This window comes from Trachymyrmex cornetzi, unplaced genomic scaffold (genome assembly GCF_001594075.2).
Source record: "Trachymyrmex cornetzi isolate Tcor2-1 unplaced genomic scaffold, Tcor1.1 scaffold138, whole genome shotgun sequence".
Lineage (NCBI taxonomy): Eukaryota > Metazoa > Arthropoda > Insecta > Hymenoptera > Formicidae > Trachymyrmex > Trachymyrmex cornetzi.
This window is the reverse complement of record NW_017295960.1, coordinates 237,447-257,826: the sequence shown is the minus strand read 5'-3', so window position 1 is coordinate 257,826 and position 20,380 is coordinate 237,447. Positions and strand designations below refer to the sequence as shown.

The window sequence follows — 20,380 nt, the reverse complement described above, 5'->3', positions numbered from 1 at the left end:
ATATAAATGTACGTGATCGGAGTACATTGAACTCCGATCTGTGCTAAACCTAAATAACTGCGGATCAGTCATTCCTACGAAACCTAAACCGACTCTTCTTTAATTCACCAGTATATATACATATATACGACACGTATCCCGTGAACGCTCGACGTGATACGAAGTATATATAACGAAACGTTAATACCGAACACGTGCTGCTCATTCAAGAGAAGATAATTTTCTGCACAGACGGCACTGATAAGTGCTTGGACAAGCCGTACGTGAAAGAACATCGTTGTACCTCTTCGTCGAGCAACATTAACTGATCGAGTATAGCTAAGCCTTGAATTTAAGCTGTGTACACACAGCGGTGCTCGTAATCTTCGACGCAAGTGCTTTCAGTGGCAACAAATTTCGAGATTACTCGATAGTGTAACAATGTATGTAATAAATAAATGTATGTAACAAATCAATTTTGCCCCAAATATTTTGTAAATTTGTATAGGCTTTTCACGTATTCGTTTACAAAGCAATCTTTTCTTTAGTGATTTGGACGAACAAATTAATCTAACGAAAATTAATCTAAACACGATTTAGCCGAATATTAAACGTGGAAAATCCTAATAAGAACAAGATAACATTAAGTAAAAGTTATTTTAGGAAAAATCATAATGACTTATTTATTTTTTATTTAAAAATTTTTTAATTAAAAACTTACTTAAAAGTCATTATCAAAAATTTATCACTAAATCATCGTCAAATATGTATCAAATGACATCATCATAATTTTTCTTAAAATAACTTCTACTTGACGTTACCTTGATTTTATCATGATTTTTGTGTTCCATCTAAAAATATATAATAAGTATGTCTTAAGATATTCGGGTCTGATCTGTGAGTAAACATCGTTATCGGAGGAAACTGTGGAAAAGCCGATGATAGACATGTTTTATGCCGTGCCAAAAATACTGCGAGCTGCCGCGATTTTAGCGACGATTTTTGACCCACGTCGGCCAGGAAAGAATAATGTTTCCACATTCAGAACTTGAAACGCTCGTATCGCGCATTAGCGTTGTAAATGTTATATTCGCGTCACGTGCATGATACACAATTCAAACAAAGTTCTATTTCACGGTATACGCCGCAATTTGCGCGCTTGTAGCGTTTATGAATCATTTGCCGCGTCACAACATCACCTATGTTACATAATAAAAGGTCGCGTGTCGCGTAGCAGTAACGGACGAGAGTTGCACGTGGAAGACGTCCTCGAAACTGATACCAAAAAAAATTTTCTATCGCGATTTTGCAAGCACGACACGCGACTCGCAACGTGACAGAATCGAAGTTTGATTAGTCAGAAATACCGCTGAGTACAACTTTTAAATACACGTAGCGTGCTATATATCAAATCTCAATCTCCAAATAGAAAGACGGATCGGAATTATAATATCAATTCCAAGAACGTCAGCTTTTAGGATCACGGATGCTTCCGAGAACCTTCGACATTTATCACCTGCATCAATTTTAACTGCGGAAAATTTTAGAAAATGAGATCCGAACGGTTCTGCGTGCCAGAGTTAACGCGAAACTGTCATCCTCACGGTCGCTCTAATTTGCGTTATCTTCATAACAGGATCGTCATAAATTCTTCGTCCTAAAATTCCATAACGTTTCCAGACAAAATTTCGTGATTTTCCCTGATGCTTTCAATAATATTTTGAAATTTTCGTCCGAGTATTTTCCTGGTTTGGAAACCGACAAATATTTGTAGAAATTTAACATAGCAACGTAAATTATTGCAAAGAGAAAAAGGGTTTGGTGGAAATGATCGAACCAGAAGATTTTGATTAAATCAATCAAAACTCCGGTTATCTTAACTAAAATTTTAGTAAAATTAGTCAGAAAATTTTCTGATTAAATTAACTAGAAAATTTTCTGATTAAATCTATTAAAATTCTAGTTGAGATAATCAGAATTCTGATTGAGTTAATCAGAATCTTCTGGTTTGTCCATTTTTAACCAAATCATTTTTCTCGATATATTAATGTTGGTGACACTACTTGTATGAAATTGTTAAGTTGGTACACGGAAAAAAAAATTTACTTATTTCAAATAAACGCATTTTCTTGAACTGTAATTTATTGATTGAAAGAATTAATTACTTGCCACAATAAATTTGTTTTTTGTTCCAATAAAATATTATCTTGAAACAAATAATTTATCAATGAAGAAAATATTTTATTCTAATAAAAACACAATTACTTGTCAGTAGAAAATTGTTTTATTAAATCTAATAAATGTCATTACTTGAATCTGATTGTTGTTAATGAGAGAACATTTTTCTTAAGTTTATGACATGAGTATTAGAAATCGTATATTGATTACTTTTTATGAAATATAATTTTTATTTCAAAAAGTAATTTCTTGGTTACCAAAAATATTTACTAGTAACGAGAAAATTATTTCATAAATTAATTAAATGCCTGCTAGGGACTATTTGAGAAAATTATTTTCTTGAATCAAATAATTTTTTCTTGAAACAAGTAAAATTTTTTTTCCGTGTAGTATTCCAAAATTGTGTGAGGTACATATATTAAACATTTTTTAAGACAAGAATTTTTATTTCTCCGAAAATTTTGCAAAATTCTCTGATGTTTCTCTAATTTCTAATTGCGTGACCACTTTGTATAATTAATGTTAGATACGAAGGTCAACCGATGGTCAACGAAAGAATTACTCAAAAAATTACTCAAATAGAACGAAATTCGCTGGTATTATAAAGATACGTGACGACAGGTAGAACGTGGCAAAAAAGTCAAGGCTCTCTCTTGTCGCTGACCTTCGTCGTAGCTTCATCAAACTATCTAAAATCGTAACTAGCCGACCGTATTTCAGAATTCCTTGATTACACGTCATCTTGCGATTACGTACGATACTTATACGATGAATAAATTATCGATCTCATCTTAATTCACGTCGGATAAGCAGGAAGTTATCGCGCTTATCTTGCACAGATTTTCTAATCGCGCATTTGAAAATTGTAAAACGCACTGTCTCGAATATATGAGTTATAAATCTTTATAAATTATTTTATATCTTTATAAATAAAAATATAAAAAATTTCTATTCTCATAAAATAAAAAAATTGTCTATACAGAGAAAAAATAATATTATATTAATAGCATAACTGACATCAGCCTAATTGAAAATAGAATCTTATTAATTCAATAACGTAATGAAAATACGTGTCCATTATACTGATCAAATATAGTTTTTCATTACTTTCATTTCCATACTAATTTATTAACTTGAGCTTTTTAGCAAGACACATTAGTACTTCTAATGTTAATAATACTGTTGTTGAATAAACAAAGTTATTTTTAGATAGCTGTTGACTAATGCTGTTAATCCGACATAATTTTTTCCGTGTAGAATAGTCTACATACACGTAAAGTAGACACAGATTTACAATGATTGCAAAGAAAATTACGGCGGCGAGTTGGAAAATTGCGCAACGTTTCGTTCTGAATACGTAATACCATAAGTATCTCTGTAAAAAAAAAAAAAAAAAAAACCTGAGAAATAGGACGGATTCCGTTCTCGTAAACTCGAAGAGTCGTCTATAGAATGATGAAGTTGATACGAAAGTGGGTACGGATTTGCAGTGGTCGTGAGGAAAATTACGGTGGCATGTTCAGTGATAAAAGTATACCGCACAACGCGGGGCAGATCGATGCAACTTTTTCCACTCGCGCGATTATCTCGTTTCACCGCTTACGGTGATAAACGGTTAACCCCAAGATGCGGCCAAAATTGAATAATAACGAGCAGAAGCTGCATGTTCGTACATTTGTCTCTCATTTCTCTTCTGCGATTCGTTAGAAAAAATGTTAAACTATTCACATTAAAATGTGACTACGGATACGATATAATACGAATTAATATAATTAACGAGATTCCACTACCAGTTTATTTTTCAAAAAATTTATCAATGCTGATAAATTACAAATTAATAAAAACTAATGAGTTTTTATAGACTCCTTTAATTAAAATAATTAATGAAACGAGTGGCACCCAGTTGGACACGGCTCAATTGGACACGAGCCACTCACAGCGCTTGAGACTACAAACCTCCTAAGCACCGGTCGCTGTGATTGGTGGTGTCCAATCGAGCCGTGATCAATCGGGATCACCCCCTAAAAATATAAACCTTAACTTTGAGCGTTTCCATTCATGGTTTGAGTCTTCATCAGCAATCTTTCCCCCTAGCGCAACGATTAGAGTATTGCATGACAAAATGATATCTCCAACGTATTTCTTCACAAAAATTGAACCGTTTACTGTTGTGAGGTAAGTCACATACTCACAAAGTTAGAAGGCTGAGTGGCAATGAGAACTCAAGCTAAAATTATATGAAGGATTAGATTATCAAATCTAAATTTCTGAAAATTATTAATTTTCAAATTACACATAAGTGTAATTTGAAAATTAATAATTCCTCACCTCACACAGTCGACGCTTCTACACTAAACAATGATATCAATGCGCTGATGACACACTCGTGTCTTATAAAACTCAGCGTGACTTGCTCTATTTTAATGTACATTGTACTCAATTGCGATATTCACTTTCCATGTAATAATTTCAGTCATAGGATTCTCAGGGTATAAAAATGAAATATTTCATTTTTATATGTTGAGAATCCTATTTGGTTGAATCAACTAATCTGTTATTCGGATATGGACAGACAAATTCTTGGTTGATGCAATAAAATAATTCAGTTAAAGCACAAAGTTTGGTTACTATAACATTTTACTTGTTTTTAATAACATAAATTTTGCTTCAACTAAATTTTTTTATTGTATCAACCAAAAATTTGTTTATCCATATCTAAATTTGTTTAATCATATCTAAATACGAAATTAACTGATTCAATCAAATGAGTCTCGGGGTGTAATTATTGAGGATAATTTGAAAGCGAAGGGTCGAATTCGAAATGTCTAATTAATTTGGTTATTTAATAAAGAATTTGAACACACCTACACCCAGAAAAAGGTTTCTTCGATTTAAAGAAACGTTTCTTTACTATACGGTTAAAGAACAAATTTCTTGAATTTGAACGTCATTTCTTTAATTTAAACATTATTTTTTTAAATTAAATAAAAAAATTTATTTAATTTAAAGAAATTATGTTCAAATCAAAGAAATGGTGTTCAAATCAAAGAATTTTTTTCTTTAACCGTATAGCAAAGAAATATTTCTTTGAATTGATGAAACCTTTCTCTCTGTGAGTGTAGTATTGGCTCTAATTAGTATTTGTCATTTATTATATATTATTCTTGACTTTTCTTCGTCGATTATGTTTTCGCGAATAACGTGACAAAACATGGAAATATTTCAACGAATAAATTCGAGTTGGTCGACATTAATAATGCGGATGAATCGGCATTGCAGATTGAACTGTATACATATGTAATACGATATTTGTTAATTAACGATTATAGCAATATGCCTTCATCAAATATTCAAATTCGGGATGTAATGCAATTATGATTACGTATACTATTTCTGCATGCATTGCGTCGCGTATAAATTGCACGACTGGCGCACCTTGCTTTAAAATAAGCAAATAATTACTATCATTAATAAGAATTAGCATCATATATGGAGTGACTGGACGTACTATTTCGTTCAATAATTATAGTTTCATAAAATAGACATGTCGTTATAATGTAACGTTATTTCTAAATTTCCTATTATACTTTATAAAGAGAAATAATCCATTCTGTGCATAATCCATCCTTAAAATAATCTCGTATTTATTAAAAAAAAAAAGAAAAGTCGCGCGATCACGTGACCGCGAAGAGAGACAGAACGCGCGGATACGTTCAAGTCGTAGCCTTCCAAAAATAACAATGCAATTTATTTCGATTCTGCGATCACGTGAGAGCGCGACAGACGTATCGGTTGACGTTCACTCACCCTAGAGATGCGCAGGGGTTGATGCGTGTCGCAGCCGCCGTGCATGCGGAAGCCCCACGGGGACCCGCCGTAGAGGGTGACTTCTCTCGCGCTCATCCCGCGTCGGCACCCCCGCTCCTCTTCGTCGGCACGCGCATCCGATTTTTCCCGCGTCGCGTTGCGTCACGTTACGTCGTGGCGCACGGAGTGATCGCGTAATACGCGGCTAAGTTCACGACACTCGTGCCCGCGTCGCGGACCGTCGCGCGAGGTAGAATCGCACGTAGACGATTCACGACGTAACGCACGGCACCCGGCGACGACGGTTTTATCACTCCGCTCCGCGGTTGTTATCGCCGCGAATTTTTCGGCCGTTGCCACGCGAAACGGACGGTCGGCTACGCGAAGTCGGGGCGAGAATAACAGTTAAAACAGCGGTCGTGTGTTGTCTCAACGAGGGCGACGACGAGCGCCGATTACGCCCACTGATGCAAAACGCGACGGCAAATCACACGCACGCACGCGCGCGCGCGAGACCTACACTCGTCCGAGGTTCGCGTTGGACTGACGGCGCGTCCTTCCTCCCTCCCCCACCATTCCGCCCCCGCGCGTAGTAATCCGCGCGCGTATGCCCGCCCTCCCCCACCCCCCTTCGCCCACCTGGTCGTTTCGTACTCCGCGAGGGTGCGTGCGCCCACCCCAGGACCGATATTCCGAGATTCTTCCTATCGCGTCGCCCCAAGCAAAATTTTCCTCTCTCACCTCGCGATTTTTTTTTACGTTGCTTGATTGTGAAATCATCCTTAAGATCCGGGTGCCACCAATGTAAGGGTGCTATTTCAAAATCAATATAAAGAATATACGCGGGTCATATAAGAATCAAATTTAAAAATTATAAAATGTGAAAATTACGATAAAAATATAATATTCTGTAATTAATTGATAGACAAAAGTAAATACATATTACATGTTTCGATCTCACGAAATTCAGTTTCGATTGAGCCCCCTTTAGATATTCGAAAAAATTGTATATACTCAGTGATGTTATGATGTTAAAGTGCTGTTTCATTTGTACGTTTTTGTCGTACGACAAATTTTCAAGCTTGTTGATTGGCTATAGGATAGAGAAATCCAAGGATTTCTCTGTCCCTTCTGGTTCCACCGTTGTAAGGGTGCTATTTTATTTGTGCTTTTTTGTCGTATGACAAATGTGTACAGAATAGAAAGGTTCTTGGATTTCTCTATACTACAGCCAATCAACAGACTTGAAAAATTTGTCGTACGACAAAAACGCATAAATGAAATATCACCCTTAGACCTGAAAAATTTGTCATACGACAAAAACGCACAAATGAAATAGCCTAAAATTAACTTTAATCTCAATTTAATTATCTTTCTCTGATGCTGTGTTCAATGTAGATTAACTTTAATTTCAGTTCAACTTACTTTTCGTCTTTCTCTAATTTTTAGAACTAGAAAAAGATGAAGAGTTAGTCGAACCAAGATTAAAGTTAAACTATATTGGTAGAAATAGACATTAGAATAATTCTAATAATTACATTAGTGGTACCAGACCTAAATACTAATCGACGCAACCTAAAAGAAACATAACATCAATGTTATAAGGTTTATTCGCATTGCTTAAAATTCCTTAAAAATGTTGCATTTAAAATGGGATAAATATATGTATTCAGGCGTTGAGAAAAGAAGTGAAGATTCTGAGTGCAAGCAATGTGAACAGACTTATTATTTTTTTTCTTATTATTTTTTACACTTAACAATATAAATATATTACATATAACACATGATTACAGATAATAAAAGGTCTAAAATTGAAATATCCTTTAAACATCTTTAAATCGTCATATAACTCGTTTTTGAACATGCATATTGTCTGGGGAGTTACATAACAGTTATATTACTGAATGTGAAATTATAACATTGATGTTATATTAATTTGTTTAATGTCGATTATGGAATGTTTTGATCCCTTTTTGATTTTGGCATTTTATCTCGAAAGGAACACAATACGCAATATTTTGAGATTCTTTTTTGTTTAAATCCAATTCTGATCCTTTATCACCTTGTCTTCTATTTCACACGCACTTTTATCATGCTTTCACGTTTTATTGTTGTCTTCCACACAGTGATACTTCTTCCAACATTTTCACACACAATCAGCGTTGACTACCTCTTGGCTCATTTCTCATGAATCCATTCCTTTTCTTTATTCCTGAACGAAAAGGAAATTTGTTATGTGCTTTATTTACACGCTTCAACAATTCAGAACAACTCGTTTCTCTTTACCGTAAAGACTATGATCCTTTCTTGATGTCCTAGAAAATAAAATGTATTGGTTAGATATATTGTAACTGAGATAAAATGTATTTTTTCTCGTACAATACAAAAACTTTTAAGAACATTACTGAAATGTTCACAATGTTATCGCAAAATTGTTGGACTGTTGTAATATTGCTGTAATATTACTAAAATAATCTACGCTGTCCCTGGTAGCAAGCTGACGTCAAAATGACGTCATTTGACGTCCAAAAAAAAAGACGTCATTTGACGTCAAAATGACGTAGCTTGCTACCTGGGGTATGACTTTCTATGAATTTCTTTTTTACATAAATTTCTCTAATAGCACAATTATTTACACAATACTGACCAAACATATTAACCCACCATTGACCAATACATTTCAAACATTTAACCATGTTAATGCATCGCTAATAAATCGCACTAAGTTTTATAGCGTTTTCGGCCCGGCCAAGTTTGCACCAACCTGAATTGGATTAATGACGTTTTGTGCTCTCCTATTGATAGAGCGGGTAACGTCAACCAATAGGAAAGATTAATCCAATCAAGGTTGGTGTAAACCCGATTGGGCCGAAAACGCTATTAGTCATAATTAATGTTGATGAATTAATTTCTAGATTATGATTCTCTCTCGACTATACTTTTTCAAAATTAATATTCTTTTGTATTTAGGAACACGAAAGTAGCAGCGGAATTAGAAAACGGACAAAAATATCCGCGAGGACAGGATCGAAGATGTAAAAGCGTGTCTGAGGTTATATTGTCAAGATAAATTTGTAAAACTTAGCAACAAATGACTATATGCAATGTATTAAAGTGAAGTCTATAATTTTATCTTAAATTCTTACCAATTTTACTTCATTCGTCGATATAATTACAATATACGTGGTTAGTTCGACGGGAACCGGACTCCATTTTGTCAGGAGAAATTTTCGCGCTGTCGCTGAAGTTGACCGCGCGATCGAAATCGATATATCGCGAGTATCGATTTTAATTCTGCCGCTCAAGAAACCCAGGCGAGATGGCGGTACGGTTTAACGTCAGAAAGGAACATGGCAGCGTAACACGTGGTTATGTTTGCATGTTTATCGTATGGTTATATTTGTATATTAACGCATTACCGACATTCCAGTTCATTCCACTAGTCTTGGCTGTATTGTCCTCCTCCTGATTTTTCTCGAAGGCAGATGCCGTTTATTTAAAGAAGAATAATTTCCGATGTTCGGCGAACATAATAACTGACCGTTTGACCCTTTGGACTTGACATCACTTGATATTGTAAAAAGATTGTGAACAATTTTCTCACGATTATTGTGTTCGCCGGATCGCAATGTCCACCAATACAGACGGACGTTCTGCCGAAAATAGCAAAAATCGCTATTTCCGTGGATCAAGGCGGAGAGGTAATTTGTCGTTTACAACGCTATGTTATTATTTATAATAATATCACTTATAATTTTTGATAACAAATATTTCCTACTGCAATCGTTAAGGGCGATTTCGATCAAACTCCGATTAACTTAATTGGCGGTTTATTGAGTTTGTCAACTAGCAGAATCGCTCAAGACAAATTTTTTTAATGCAGTTCTTAATCTTTTTAAATTTAATAGTTTTATTTATATTATTAAATTTAATAATTTTATTTACATTACTTAATGAAATAGTGCTAATTAAGTTAATCAGAGTTTGGTCGAAGTCGTTCTGAAAACCGATTGTTTTTCTGAAGGCGGTTACCAGAACAAGCTTGGCAGACGGAGCTTTAAACGCACCTTAGATCGATCTCCACGAGAAAATGTGAAAAGAAGCAAATTGGATATTGGTAGTAGACTGAAAGAATCTGACATAGGAATTACGGAATATATCGGCAAGCACCTTGGCTTTTCTGCGATAATTAAAGAGAGGTACAACGACTTCCATGTCAACGAGATAGATCTTGATGGACAAGTAACCAAGCTGACCCATCAAGACATCCCGCGCAATCCCAGTGACGACGAAAGTATCGAAGATCTGAAAACATTGGTGTCATCAACAATATGGGACCAGCTGCAAGCTTTGGGAAAGGAAAATCCTTCGAGTGTAGAAATTGATGTGACTAACATTGATAAAGTTGAACGTAGGACTATTCATACAATTGCTAAGAAATTAGCGAATGTTGTCAGCCAGACAGTAGATAAGGGCGATAAAAAGTTCCTCACGATTGTTCCGAATACTAAAAATGATACGAATGGTAAGTTGTAAATTTTCTCATACAAAAAAAGAGACTTCTTTATAATTTTTGATTGTTATATTAGGTCCCAAGATTCGTAAAGATAAGAGAATAGATTGGAGTAGATGTGGAGGAGATTACTGTCACTTTCTGTTGCACAAAGTAAACATGGATACGATAAGCGTTGTGAACCAATTGGCTGTAAGCTTGCGATTACAGCCGAATAACTTTTGTTACGCCGGTACGAAAGACCGCCGAGCCTGGACGACTCAGTGGATTAGTTTGAGAAAGGTAGAACCACATAACATATTGCGAGCTGGTAAAAGTATACGCGGTGCGTATGTAGGGAACTTTAAATACGCTAAAGACAGCCTGAAATTAGGAATGCTAAGTGGTAATCAGTTTAGGATAGCGCTGAGAAACGCCTGTGAGACAGACGAAAAGATCGAGCAAGCGATGAAGTCGTTGCAGGACAATGGCTTCATTAATTATTACGGTTTACAAAGATTTGGATCAGTACCTACTATACCCACACATGAAATTGGGAAATGTTTACTTCAGGGTGATTATATATTATTTTCTTTATATATCAGACAGTATTTTAGCCTTAACAGTCTAAGCTAAATCTTTTTTTCAGTGTGAATTTATATTGTAGAACGAGATATGTATATAAATTCACACCGAAAATATTTAAGCACCAAACATTTATCTTAGACAATTAAGACTTTAATTACCCAGTTGTGTATTTTTGTGTAATTTATATATATTGCATTATCTTTTGTTAGGTGAATGGCATGAAGCAATTGAACTAATTCTAAAACCACGGCCGGAAAAGGATAACGAATTGGCGGAAGTTAGACGAATCTATGCGGAAAGCAAGGATGCCCGTGCTGCCTATGCCAAGCTCAAAAGAATCGATACAATTGAAGCCAGGCTTTTGAAAGGCCTACAAATATCGGGTGACAAAAATCCTCTCGGGGTACTCGATTCAATCCCTCGAAACATTCGATTAATGTATATTCATGCTTATCAAAGTTTCGTATGGAATCATATTGTATCGAAAAGGATAAAACAGTTCGGAACAGAAGTGGTCATAGGTGATTTAGTTTATGACAAACAGAATTGCAAAGAGACTATAAATGATGAAAGTACGGATTATCCTTTGAATGATAACGAAGACATTAAAGATAAAACTGATATTATCTCTGTCGAAGAAAAAGATATCGAGTCAACATCGAGTGAAGTAAATAAAGAAAATTCGGAGCAGGATTTTCCAACAGTAAAAATTCTTACAGAAGAAGATTTGTCAAATTACACTTTGGCTGATGTAGTTATGCCTCAGCCTGGATGGAAAGTTACATATCCGCCGTATGCAAAAGCTTGGTATAATGAATTTTTAGCTAAGGATGGATTAACTACCGATCTTAGACAAAACAATAAGTGAGTTTACTTACAAACAATATTACAATAAATTGTTACTATTGTTTACTTTCTCTCTTTTTAGAAAGTACAGTTTAAGTGGTGCTTATAGAAATATATTAGAAATTCCAACGAATCTATCTTGGAAGATCATGCACTACGAAAATAAACATGACGACCTAATCTTATCAGATATCGACGAAATGAGGAAGCATACGTCTCCACAGGATAAACCAAGTAAATCAATCACTTTTACATTTATTCGAAACGTTTGTTTTATTAAAATGATTCAAACTATATGAACTATTTTCAGATGGAAAGAACAAAGCGTTGATCATAGAAATGTGTTTGAAGTCTAGCAGTTATGCCACAATGGCTTTACGTGAAATCTTAAAGAATGATACTTCAGCAGAAACACAGGCCGCTTTATCGGCCGCTCAAGATGTAGACAATATAAAGTCCAATGTAACCACCATAGATGAATATAGCAGCAAAGACTTGGAAATTGAGAAAGATCATACAGAAAAAAATTCTGACAAATGCCAGGAAGAAGACATTGATGTAAAGACGGATGATACAATGAAGATAAACGATATAAAAAATATATCAGAGACATGTCAAATTATAAAATAAAATATCTTTCGTAAATAGAAGATTGTTATTACGACATATACATCTTTTTATAAAAATAAATTTTAAAAAATGTACACAGAAGATGAATTTTCATAATCAATTAATTTGTTAACAATATTTTTAATAAACCAATTGATTATGTAATAAATTTTATTAAAAAGTAATCACTAATATTTTTACAGACAAGCAGCCATCAAACCTGCCACGTTTTCAAAATCAATCTTTTCAGTGATGTTCTTGGTTTTGATGTTTTCGTCTTGATTTGCAACGAAGATGATCGTTTTAGTCTCTTCTTTCCAACCATACTTTTTCACCCAATGTTTCAATGTTGCATCTGTAAAGAAAGAAGCTTAATAAAACTTTACACTCGTGCAATATTACAAATAAAAACTTTATATATCATACCATCCACGCCACCAAGCAATTGTGCTAGGAGTGCTCTATCTATCGTTTGAAATGTGATTCCTACTACGTGGCACACGAACTTTCTTATCGAATCCTGGAAACCTACAATTCTATCACAAAGCTCCGACATAGACAACACCCTGTCCCAAAAGTGCTGAAAGTCGCATCGTTCCAAGATATCTCCCAGATACATAATTTGATTTATGGGGCTTTCCGACATCTAGAGATCAGTGCAACTGCATGTAAATAGCTTTCACAAAAAAAGAAAATTATCCTGTATGTTTCAATTGAGGCTTACAAGTTTCTCGCTGAGCAAGCACTTGCACAACACGAAATCAGTGTGCGGTAGATTGGTCAATGCCTTCAACAATATCTGACACGTAATGTCCATGTTGAATCGGTGCGGATTTAACTGATAGAGTTTCAGAACAGCCAAATTTGCTTCCAGATCATAAGCATTTTCTCTGGATTGTATTTCAACATATTTCTCTAAAGTTGTAAGATTATCTGGATTGTATCTGAAAGTACATTCACTGTAGCCAATACAAGTAAAAAAAATAATTCTAAATAATTATTATTATATTATTATAGATTAATAATTGCTTTCTAGTTACACCAAAATATTCAGATAATTCTCATTTATAACATAACTCAGTTGAATGCTCATTTGTTCTTATTATGATAAATGGGATTTAATTGAATTTTTATCTACAATCTGTACAAGCTTGGAACCGTACAATATGTTTCACTGATATAGAATCAATTTAATTCTTCTTAAAACATATTGTTAAATACAAAAATCTAAGAGACATGTATTTAATTTTCATATTGGCCGAATTTGAAATTTAAAAGGTATAATAAGCTCTCAAAACTAATGATTATATTTAATTCCAATCAATGTTTTAGACAAAACAAAAGTTTTTACATACTTTAGCTACATATCTAGATCTTGCAAAAATATATTTTGAAAAACTCCCACTTTGTTAAATTTTGAGATTGTTTTTCATTCTTTAAGTCTCAAATTGGACCAATATAAAAAAAATACGTGTCTCTTAGATTTTTATGTTTAACAAAATGTTTGAAGGAAAATCAAATTGGTTCGATTCATTTGTGACAAGACCCTTCTCAGTGTCTTGTTAACTCATATTGTGTTAAGCAATAACTTTTTTTTTAAGCAAGTAATAACGTCACTATCTGAGTACAAAATACATAACTTTAGACTCAATAATCAACATTTGTATGAAACTGGAAAGCAACTATCATAGTTATTTTCCTTTTGAGGGATAAGTCGACATAAACGTCGTTCTATTCTTCTTGACATTCGATGAATAACAAATATAAAACGAAATGTCGAAACTTTTGTCGACTGTATCTCTTAAAAAGAATGCAGTCTAAAATATACAATAAGGATCGGATTGACAAATTTTAATTCCTCGTTCGTATGCAATACAACACTTGCGAGTAGCACGTGAGCACATGTCATAGGAAAACTATTTGTGTGGACCAAAAATGCAGCAGGAATGAAAAGCGACGAACCTTTCAATGCCTTTGAGCATTCCAGCTACAGTTTGACGCATCGCTTCAGCCATTTCTGTCAATAAAAGCGTCTTATACTGTAAATATTGGCAATGTAGACAAAATTGGCCAAAACTGATATTTCGAACAACACAACCTCAAACAAACAAGCATAGACAAAGCATCTATAGATTAAAGGCCGCGACACAGACTTTTGCATAAAGCACAATGCATAGTGCATAAACGAATCAACTAATCAGAATCTTTCCTTTCCTCCCATTCCATGGAAAAGAAGAATTTCGATTGGTTGATTCTCTTATGCACTATGCGTTATGCGTTATGCAAAAGCTTGTGTCTGGGCCCTTACAAAATATAAATGCAATAAGAGAACTAATAATAATATAGCAATCCGTTTTATTGTAACTGATCGATATTATTTAACTTCCAATTTGAAATATTCTTCCTTTACTGTTAAAAAATTCTGATAAACACTTTATTATTTCTCATACGTATCGCTTTATTATTTCTCATATAATATATATTACTCCTGTCACTTTCCGTTGAATGGCCATTTAAATCCCTTATATGGACATTTTAACGGTGCAGACAGATAGCAACAATAAAGAGAAGAAGCGAGATGGAATATCAGTGCCCTGATTGGTTACATACCTCATTCATTTCTTATACTTATTATATATCGTTGTGTCTCGCTCAAACGCATTCATCTGTCCTTATCTGACATATTGCAATGCCATCTCTTAGAAAGAGATCAACTAAAATACTGCTCGGTTTCATGGCTAAACAGTCTAAAAAATTGTCGTACATCGTCGATTTTTCTCACTCCAGCATCCCCTTAAAAGGAAATAAATATACATTCGAACGTTAAAGAAAAACAAAGCGAAAATGCTGAGTGCAAAAAGTACAAACAACGCGAACAAACCTATAATAAACGGGCTGAAGTGAGCTCTACTAAATTTTCAAATATTCGAATTTTAACGCGACTTTTAATCAATTCTCACACTAAAATAATTATTTCACTGATAATTTTGGTGATCCTAGAAGGTAGTGTATTCTCGAGAGCTGCGTACGTTTCTATTCTTGCTATCTCCAGAGTCTTCAGGTACATTTAAGAGAACGATATTTGATAAAAAATATTTAATAAAAATGGAGCAAAGAGTAGGATAATAGGAGTCTGTTTTTTTAGACTTGCATTAGAACTTTTTCTTTTTCGTTTTTATCAAATATTAAACATATATCTTTTTCATTTTAAATTCTGAAAATATATACTAATTCTATTATAGAAAACAGACCTCTTTACTGTTTCCGCCGATTAACTTTAATAGAAACTAATTCTTAGAATTAGAAAAAACTGAAGAGTGAGTTAAACCAAGACTAAAATTTAAAAGGTTGTGTTTCCAAATTTACTGTCAGCGCTAAAAATCCTGTAGCTTACATTTCATGCAATATAGATTTTCAATAACAGTGATTTTAGAATACAGCCTATTATCTACATTAGAAACAGATATAAGACAATTCGAGCTTATTACGTTCGTCTGGTGTTGACATTGTTATAAGGAGAATGAAAGAAGATAATTAAGGGATGAAAAACGATACATTAATTGCTGTTGCGAAATCGATCATTTTAATTCTCTTTCCCTTTCGCGCTATAAATATTACATTTAAATTCGAATGTTCCCGTTCCAATATATCTCTTTTTCTCTTCACTAAACCTATCGCGTCAGGTTTAAAACACGTGTATTGTACATTCATGAACTTCGTAAACATCACTTTACATAGAACAGCAATGTATCCGAACAATTCTGTCTTTACACAATCTCCCATTAATTTCGTCTCGTATATATATTTACACCTTAATTTCGACACAATCGCGCTAAGCCCATATCAAATTATGCATTGAAGATTGAGAATTACAAATTCAAAATTAAAATTCGACCAATCAGATAATTTTCAATTTAGGCTGTTCCAAAATTCACTCCAAATGTTGAAAATATATAGTAACGTAAATTATGGATTTTCAGTGCTGGCAGTGAATTTTGAAATAGCTTTAATTCGTTTCATTTTCATTGATTAAATTTTAATCTCTAATTCGTAATCTTCATAGTCTAATGTGGACTTTGCAATTATAACGCGACGTATAAGCGATCGATAGATCTGGGACAGTGTATCCTGCGTACGATCGTTATATTACATACGATCATATTTTACACTTCCCCTTCACCGATACAGGCAACTTTCGAGTATGCAAATTACGAAAACATAATATATACATTAATGATACTGCACGATTAGGTAAAAAAAAGGTTACACTAAACTAAAAATCAATTGCAACGATTGAACTTCGCTTATGCCACAAAACATTCGAAAATAAAACACCATACCATTAATCACTCTGTCAATTTAACGCCAAGATTTGACGAAATTGAACTCTGATCGGAAACGTTTTTTTTTTTCATCGTAACGCATGTAATTATAACATTCGTTTGGCGTGCAAAACAACGAGGAAGATTGAGCAAACAATTTCGTAAAGCGTTAAGCTTTTTACAAGTCTAAACCGATTCTAAAAGTAAACCTATACATAATCCTCCGAACAAAAAAGATTATATTACTTTATAATACGATGTATATTTTACATACAATTTTTGCACGTAGTTTTCTTCCTCGTCATATCTAATAATATCGCAAAAATAAGCATATATGTATATTATGCGCAAGTTAGGACTGTAAACATGATCAAGATATCCAAATATTCGTGAGTATACAAATTAATTAATTCATATATTTGAATTATTAATTCATATGAATTAATAATTCAAATTTATTAATTCATAAACTATTCGACTGCTCAAATTTGCGAATTTCGAATCCGAACTATTTGTACAAACGTAGAATATTTTATTTATTATTCGTACAATATTTAATGTGGATATATCATAATATATTTACAGTCCTAGCACAAATAAATATATATATTTTGTGTATATTTTAATCGTATTGACATATCGTATGTTTTTTTTAGATTTCGATCAAAAGTTTGGCATGAATTGAAAAGGACAGATTAGAGATCACGAATTGGAATGCTGAGACGGTGTGAGGCTGCCGGTGTGCTCGGGACTGTGTTTCTGCTTTTTCCTCTTTTTCTCCTTCTTTCGCTTCTTCCTAGCTTCCTTTTCCTCGTCGTGTCGTTTCTGTTTCTTATGTTTCTTTTCGTGCGTATCGGAACCACCTACGTCCGTCGTGGCTGTCTCCTGTCCACTGAGCACTTCTCCAGGCTTGTGCTTGTGTTTCTTATGCTTATTTTTGTGTTTTCTCTGAGGAGCTTGATTTATGTATCTATATTGTTCCGGCAGCTGCAAAATTATATTATGCAACTTAACGTTTTGCACACATACATCATTTATTTTAGAAAAAAATATATTATTTATAATTCAAATTAGACCGAAAAGAATAAACCATTTAAGAGAAATAATTCTATTTTTGTGAATCTTAATGCTTAAATATTTCATGAATTTATATGCATATTTAATTCTGCATATACATATATATTAATAATTATATTTATGTACATATATTTTAATGTATAAAAATACTTACTGGACCAGGATGCAATCGAAAACCGGCAAGCTGTACACTCGTTAAAGGCAGTAGTTCTTTACCACCTATGGGAGGTTTCTCAATTACCGATCTTAAGGAGCTTAAAAAGATAAAAAAAACAAAATGTGAAGTAAACACTTATGATGTTCAAATACTCTTGTATGAGAAAAAATTTTAATTAAATTAATTTTAAAATCATGCAAGCAAAATTTATGTATAGTATAATGGAACACACAAGACGTTGTCCAGTATTATCGTAATATAAATGACTTTAATTATATTAGGTTAATGTTTGTATTTTTGTATTTTAAATTAATGTATTCTTGTCTGTTAAAATATATAATTTTTAAGTCACCTGTTTAAAAAACTCGAAATAAATCACTAATTAAATTGCATTACAATCATACGATCCTATTTACTTTAATTTTAAATTAAATTACCTATTATCTTGATGCCCAGGTCTATCTATAATACCAGGCAAATTTGGCAAAAAAGATGATAGCTGTTCCTTAAGCTTTTTACCACTAAACTTGCTATATGAGTGTTCCAGACCATAATAGGCCATCAAATTTGTTGCTCCAGTCAGTTCGCTTTCCCCTAAAAAGTAATATGTAGAATTTTAAGTTTTACTAATTACTTTTTAAAAATTATATCTCATTCATGAAAAGACTTGAATCAACTTGTACATGCTATAAATATTGATCTTTTTCTATATTCGTGACTTTCTCGTTACCTGGAGGTTCTTTCATCAGATAAAATGGTCCACTATGGACTATAGAAGGGTTTTTTCCAAGGGAGATAGTTGTCTTTAGTGTTCCTGTAGAATCTTGACGAGATACTACTGGAGACCGTGCTCCTCTTGGCGAGGACTTCGGTGAATATTGTTCTACTTTACTTCGAAACTGATCGCCCATCATCATCCTTGCTGCTTTAGTTTATCGCACCTTTACCAAAAATAATAAAGGACCACTTTCTCCAGATACAAAGAGCACCAAGAGACAAAGGAACAGTGAGATAATTTATAATTTGACAATTTATAACCGGCAAATCTTGGATGTTCGTCGAACTGAACCACCAGGCTCAACACCTGACTCGATTAGAAATTAAGCAAACCGTGCTACTTCATCTGCAGTTTCTGCATCGCGACGCGAACGTATCAGACGACGACCAGGTTCACTCGTGAGAAAACGGATTGCTCGCATCGCAATGCGACTCGAAAGGTACGTCAACAGTCCAGACTTCCCCTTTCACGACTCCTACACCGGTCTCTATGACATCTCGTTAAAGAGATGACAACCAGGTACTGGGGCACTGGCGATTCACCGCTAACATGCTTCCCTCCGTCACTCTCGCTAGCCGATAATGTTCTTTTACGGAGAATAAGTAATCGAGTTCGCTCGATGCAACAGACTCGTCTTCAGTCTTCCCAGCCGTTACGCGCGTAGTGTCGCGTAGTGCGTACTCCACCCTCCACTCGTTCCTCCACCTCCACCCTCCACACTCCACCTGCCCCGTTATATGCATTTCGTGCGGATGTGCATGAAAGTTCGTCGTGTCGAATGATCATGCATGGACTATGGAGACAGATACTGGACAAGAATGCGTTCAAGCAGCATTTGTGATTGGCTGCGTTCAGCAGAGAAAGCAGCTTTGCAACTGTGTAAAATTCTTCAATATAATTGGTCTTGCCAAATAAATGAACCAATCATATTCAAGAATTTTACAACAGTTCCTGCTGACCCCAGCCGATAGGCGCGTCCATTGGCTGAATGTACCCATTGAAATTTTACAATATTCATTTTGAAATGTAATTTTAATTTAATAATTGATTGAAAGAGAATAAAAGTATGTTATTTCTTTTTTTTATTCCCGTTACAAATGCATTTATATTAAAAATATATACAATAAATTTTACACCCTGATAAGAATTTATGAACTATTAGCCCGGATCTACAATAAATTTCTAAAGCCATAAGAAATGGATGAATCACAATCGATTATTCTTCTCGCATTCTGTTGTAATTGGTCAGTTTCTTACGGCTTAAGGTTTAAAACACCTATTGTAGATTCGGACTAAAGACGTGAAATGTCGCATGGCAGGAAGCTACAGTGTAGTATCCAATCAAATTTTCGCTCTTAATCCATTCTACAGTAAGGCCCGTCTACAATACACAAAGTAAGAAGTAAGGGCCTGAGCACAATAGAGGAACAGGAATTAGATATTAAGATTTTAACCTATCAGAAACTGATTACATCGGAATACACGGTTTCTGATAGGTTGAAATCTTAATATCTAATTCTTGTTCCTCTATTGTGCGCAGGCCCTAT

The 20,380-nt window shown here is 34.1% G+C and overlaps 4 protein-coding genes across 14 annotated transcripts in view; 1 reads left to right on the top strand and 3 right to left on the bottom strand.

Moving 5' to 3' along the window:
* The window catches only part of LOC108770948 (Cbl-associated protein), a 104,185-nt gene extending 97,614 nt beyond the window's left edge, over positions 1 to 6,571 (bottom strand). For 5 of the 11 annotated variants that reach the window (XM_018522744.1, XM_018522745.1, XM_018522728.1 and 2 more), the window contains exon 1: positions 5,965 to 6,561. In XM_018522744.1, coding sequence (XP_018378246.1) covers positions 5,965 to 6,060 — 96 coding nt within the window. In that variant the 5' untranslated portion in view covers positions 6,061 to 6,561. Of the gene's footprint in view, positions 1 to 5,964 lie in introns of all 11 variants that reach the window. The other 6 variants (XM_018522733.1, XM_018522731.1, XM_018522739.1 and 3 more) reach the window with 4 other exon arrangements.
* A 2,539-nt stretch (positions 6,572 to 9,110) lies between these two features.
* Pus7 (pseudouridine synthase 7) lies at positions 9,111 to 12,594 on the top strand. The gene is made up of 6 exons (XM_018522726.1): positions 9,111 to 9,665; positions 9,989 to 10,489; positions 10,554 to 11,030; positions 11,254 to 11,908; positions 11,973 to 12,124; positions 12,201 to 12,594. The coding sequence occupies exons 1-6, from the start codon at positions 9,593 to 9,595 to the stop codon at positions 12,518 to 12,520; spliced, it is 2,178 nt and encodes a 725-aa protein (XP_018378228.1). The 5' UTR covers positions 9,111 to 9,592; the 3' UTR covers positions 12,521 to 12,594.
* Positions 12,595 to 12,642: 48 nt separating this feature from the next.
* Positions 12,643 to 14,614, bottom strand: eIF3k (eukaryotic translation initiation factor 3 subunit K). The gene is made up of 4 exons (XM_018522727.1): positions 14,462 to 14,614; positions 13,224 to 13,443; positions 12,926 to 13,145; positions 12,643 to 12,854 (listed from the first exon to the last, which is right to left on the bottom strand). Exons 1-4 carry the CDS (start codon positions 14,512 to 14,514, stop codon positions 12,697 to 12,699), a joined length of 651 nt encoding a protein of 216 aa, XP_018378229.1. The 5' UTR covers positions 14,515 to 14,614; the 3' UTR covers positions 12,643 to 12,696.
* Positions 14,615 to 17,388: 2,774 nt separating this feature from the next.
* On the bottom strand, positions 17,389 to 19,513 carry MED19 (mediator complex subunit 19). The gene is made up of 4 exons (XM_018522694.1): positions 18,786 to 19,513; positions 18,493 to 18,649; positions 18,053 to 18,152; positions 17,389 to 17,808 (listed from the first exon to the last, which is right to left on the bottom strand). Exons 1-4 carry the CDS (start codon positions 18,970 to 18,972, stop codon positions 17,524 to 17,526), a joined length of 729 nt encoding a protein of 242 aa, XP_018378196.1. The 5' UTR covers positions 18,973 to 19,513; the 3' UTR covers positions 17,389 to 17,523.
* Positions 19,514 to 20,380: the final 867 nt, after the last annotated feature.

Bases quoted from the DNA above. Each gene is read 5' to 3' on its own strand.
- Pus7 (XM_018522726.1), top strand. From the start codon at position 9,593: ATGTCCACCAATACAGACGGACGTTCTGCCGAAAATAGCAAAAATCGC. The intron at 10,490-10,553 runs GTAAGTTGTAAA...TTGTTATATTAG, and splicing joins TACTAAAAATGATACGAATG to GTCCCAAGATTCGTAAAGAT. The intron at 12,125-12,200 runs GTAAATCAATCA...AACTATTTTCAG, and splicing joins GTCTCCACAGGATAAACCAA to ATGGAAAGAACAAAGCGTTG.
- eIF3k (XM_018522727.1), bottom strand. From the start codon at position 14,514: ATGGCTGAAGCGATGCGTCAAACTGTAGCTGGAATGCTCAAAGGCATT. The intron at 13,146-13,223 runs GTAAGCCTCAAT...ACTGATCTCTAG, and splicing joins GCTTGCTCAGCGAGAAACTT to ATGTCGGAAAGCCCCATAAA. The intron at 12,855-12,925 runs GTATGATATATA...CTTTCTTTACAG, and splicing joins ATTGCTTGGTGGCGTGGATG to ATGCAACATTGAAACATTGG.
- MED19 (XM_018522694.1), bottom strand. From the start codon at position 18,972: ATGATGATGGGCGATCAGTTTCGAAGTAAAGTAGAACAATATTCACCG. The intron at 18,153-18,492 runs GTAATTTAATTT...TATCTTTTTAAG, and splicing joins CCTGGGCATCAAGATAATAG to CTCCTTAAGATCGGTAATTG. The intron at 17,809-18,052 runs GTAAGTATTTTT...ATAATTTTGCAG, and splicing joins TTCGATTGCATCCTGGTCCA to CTGCCGGAACAATATAGATA.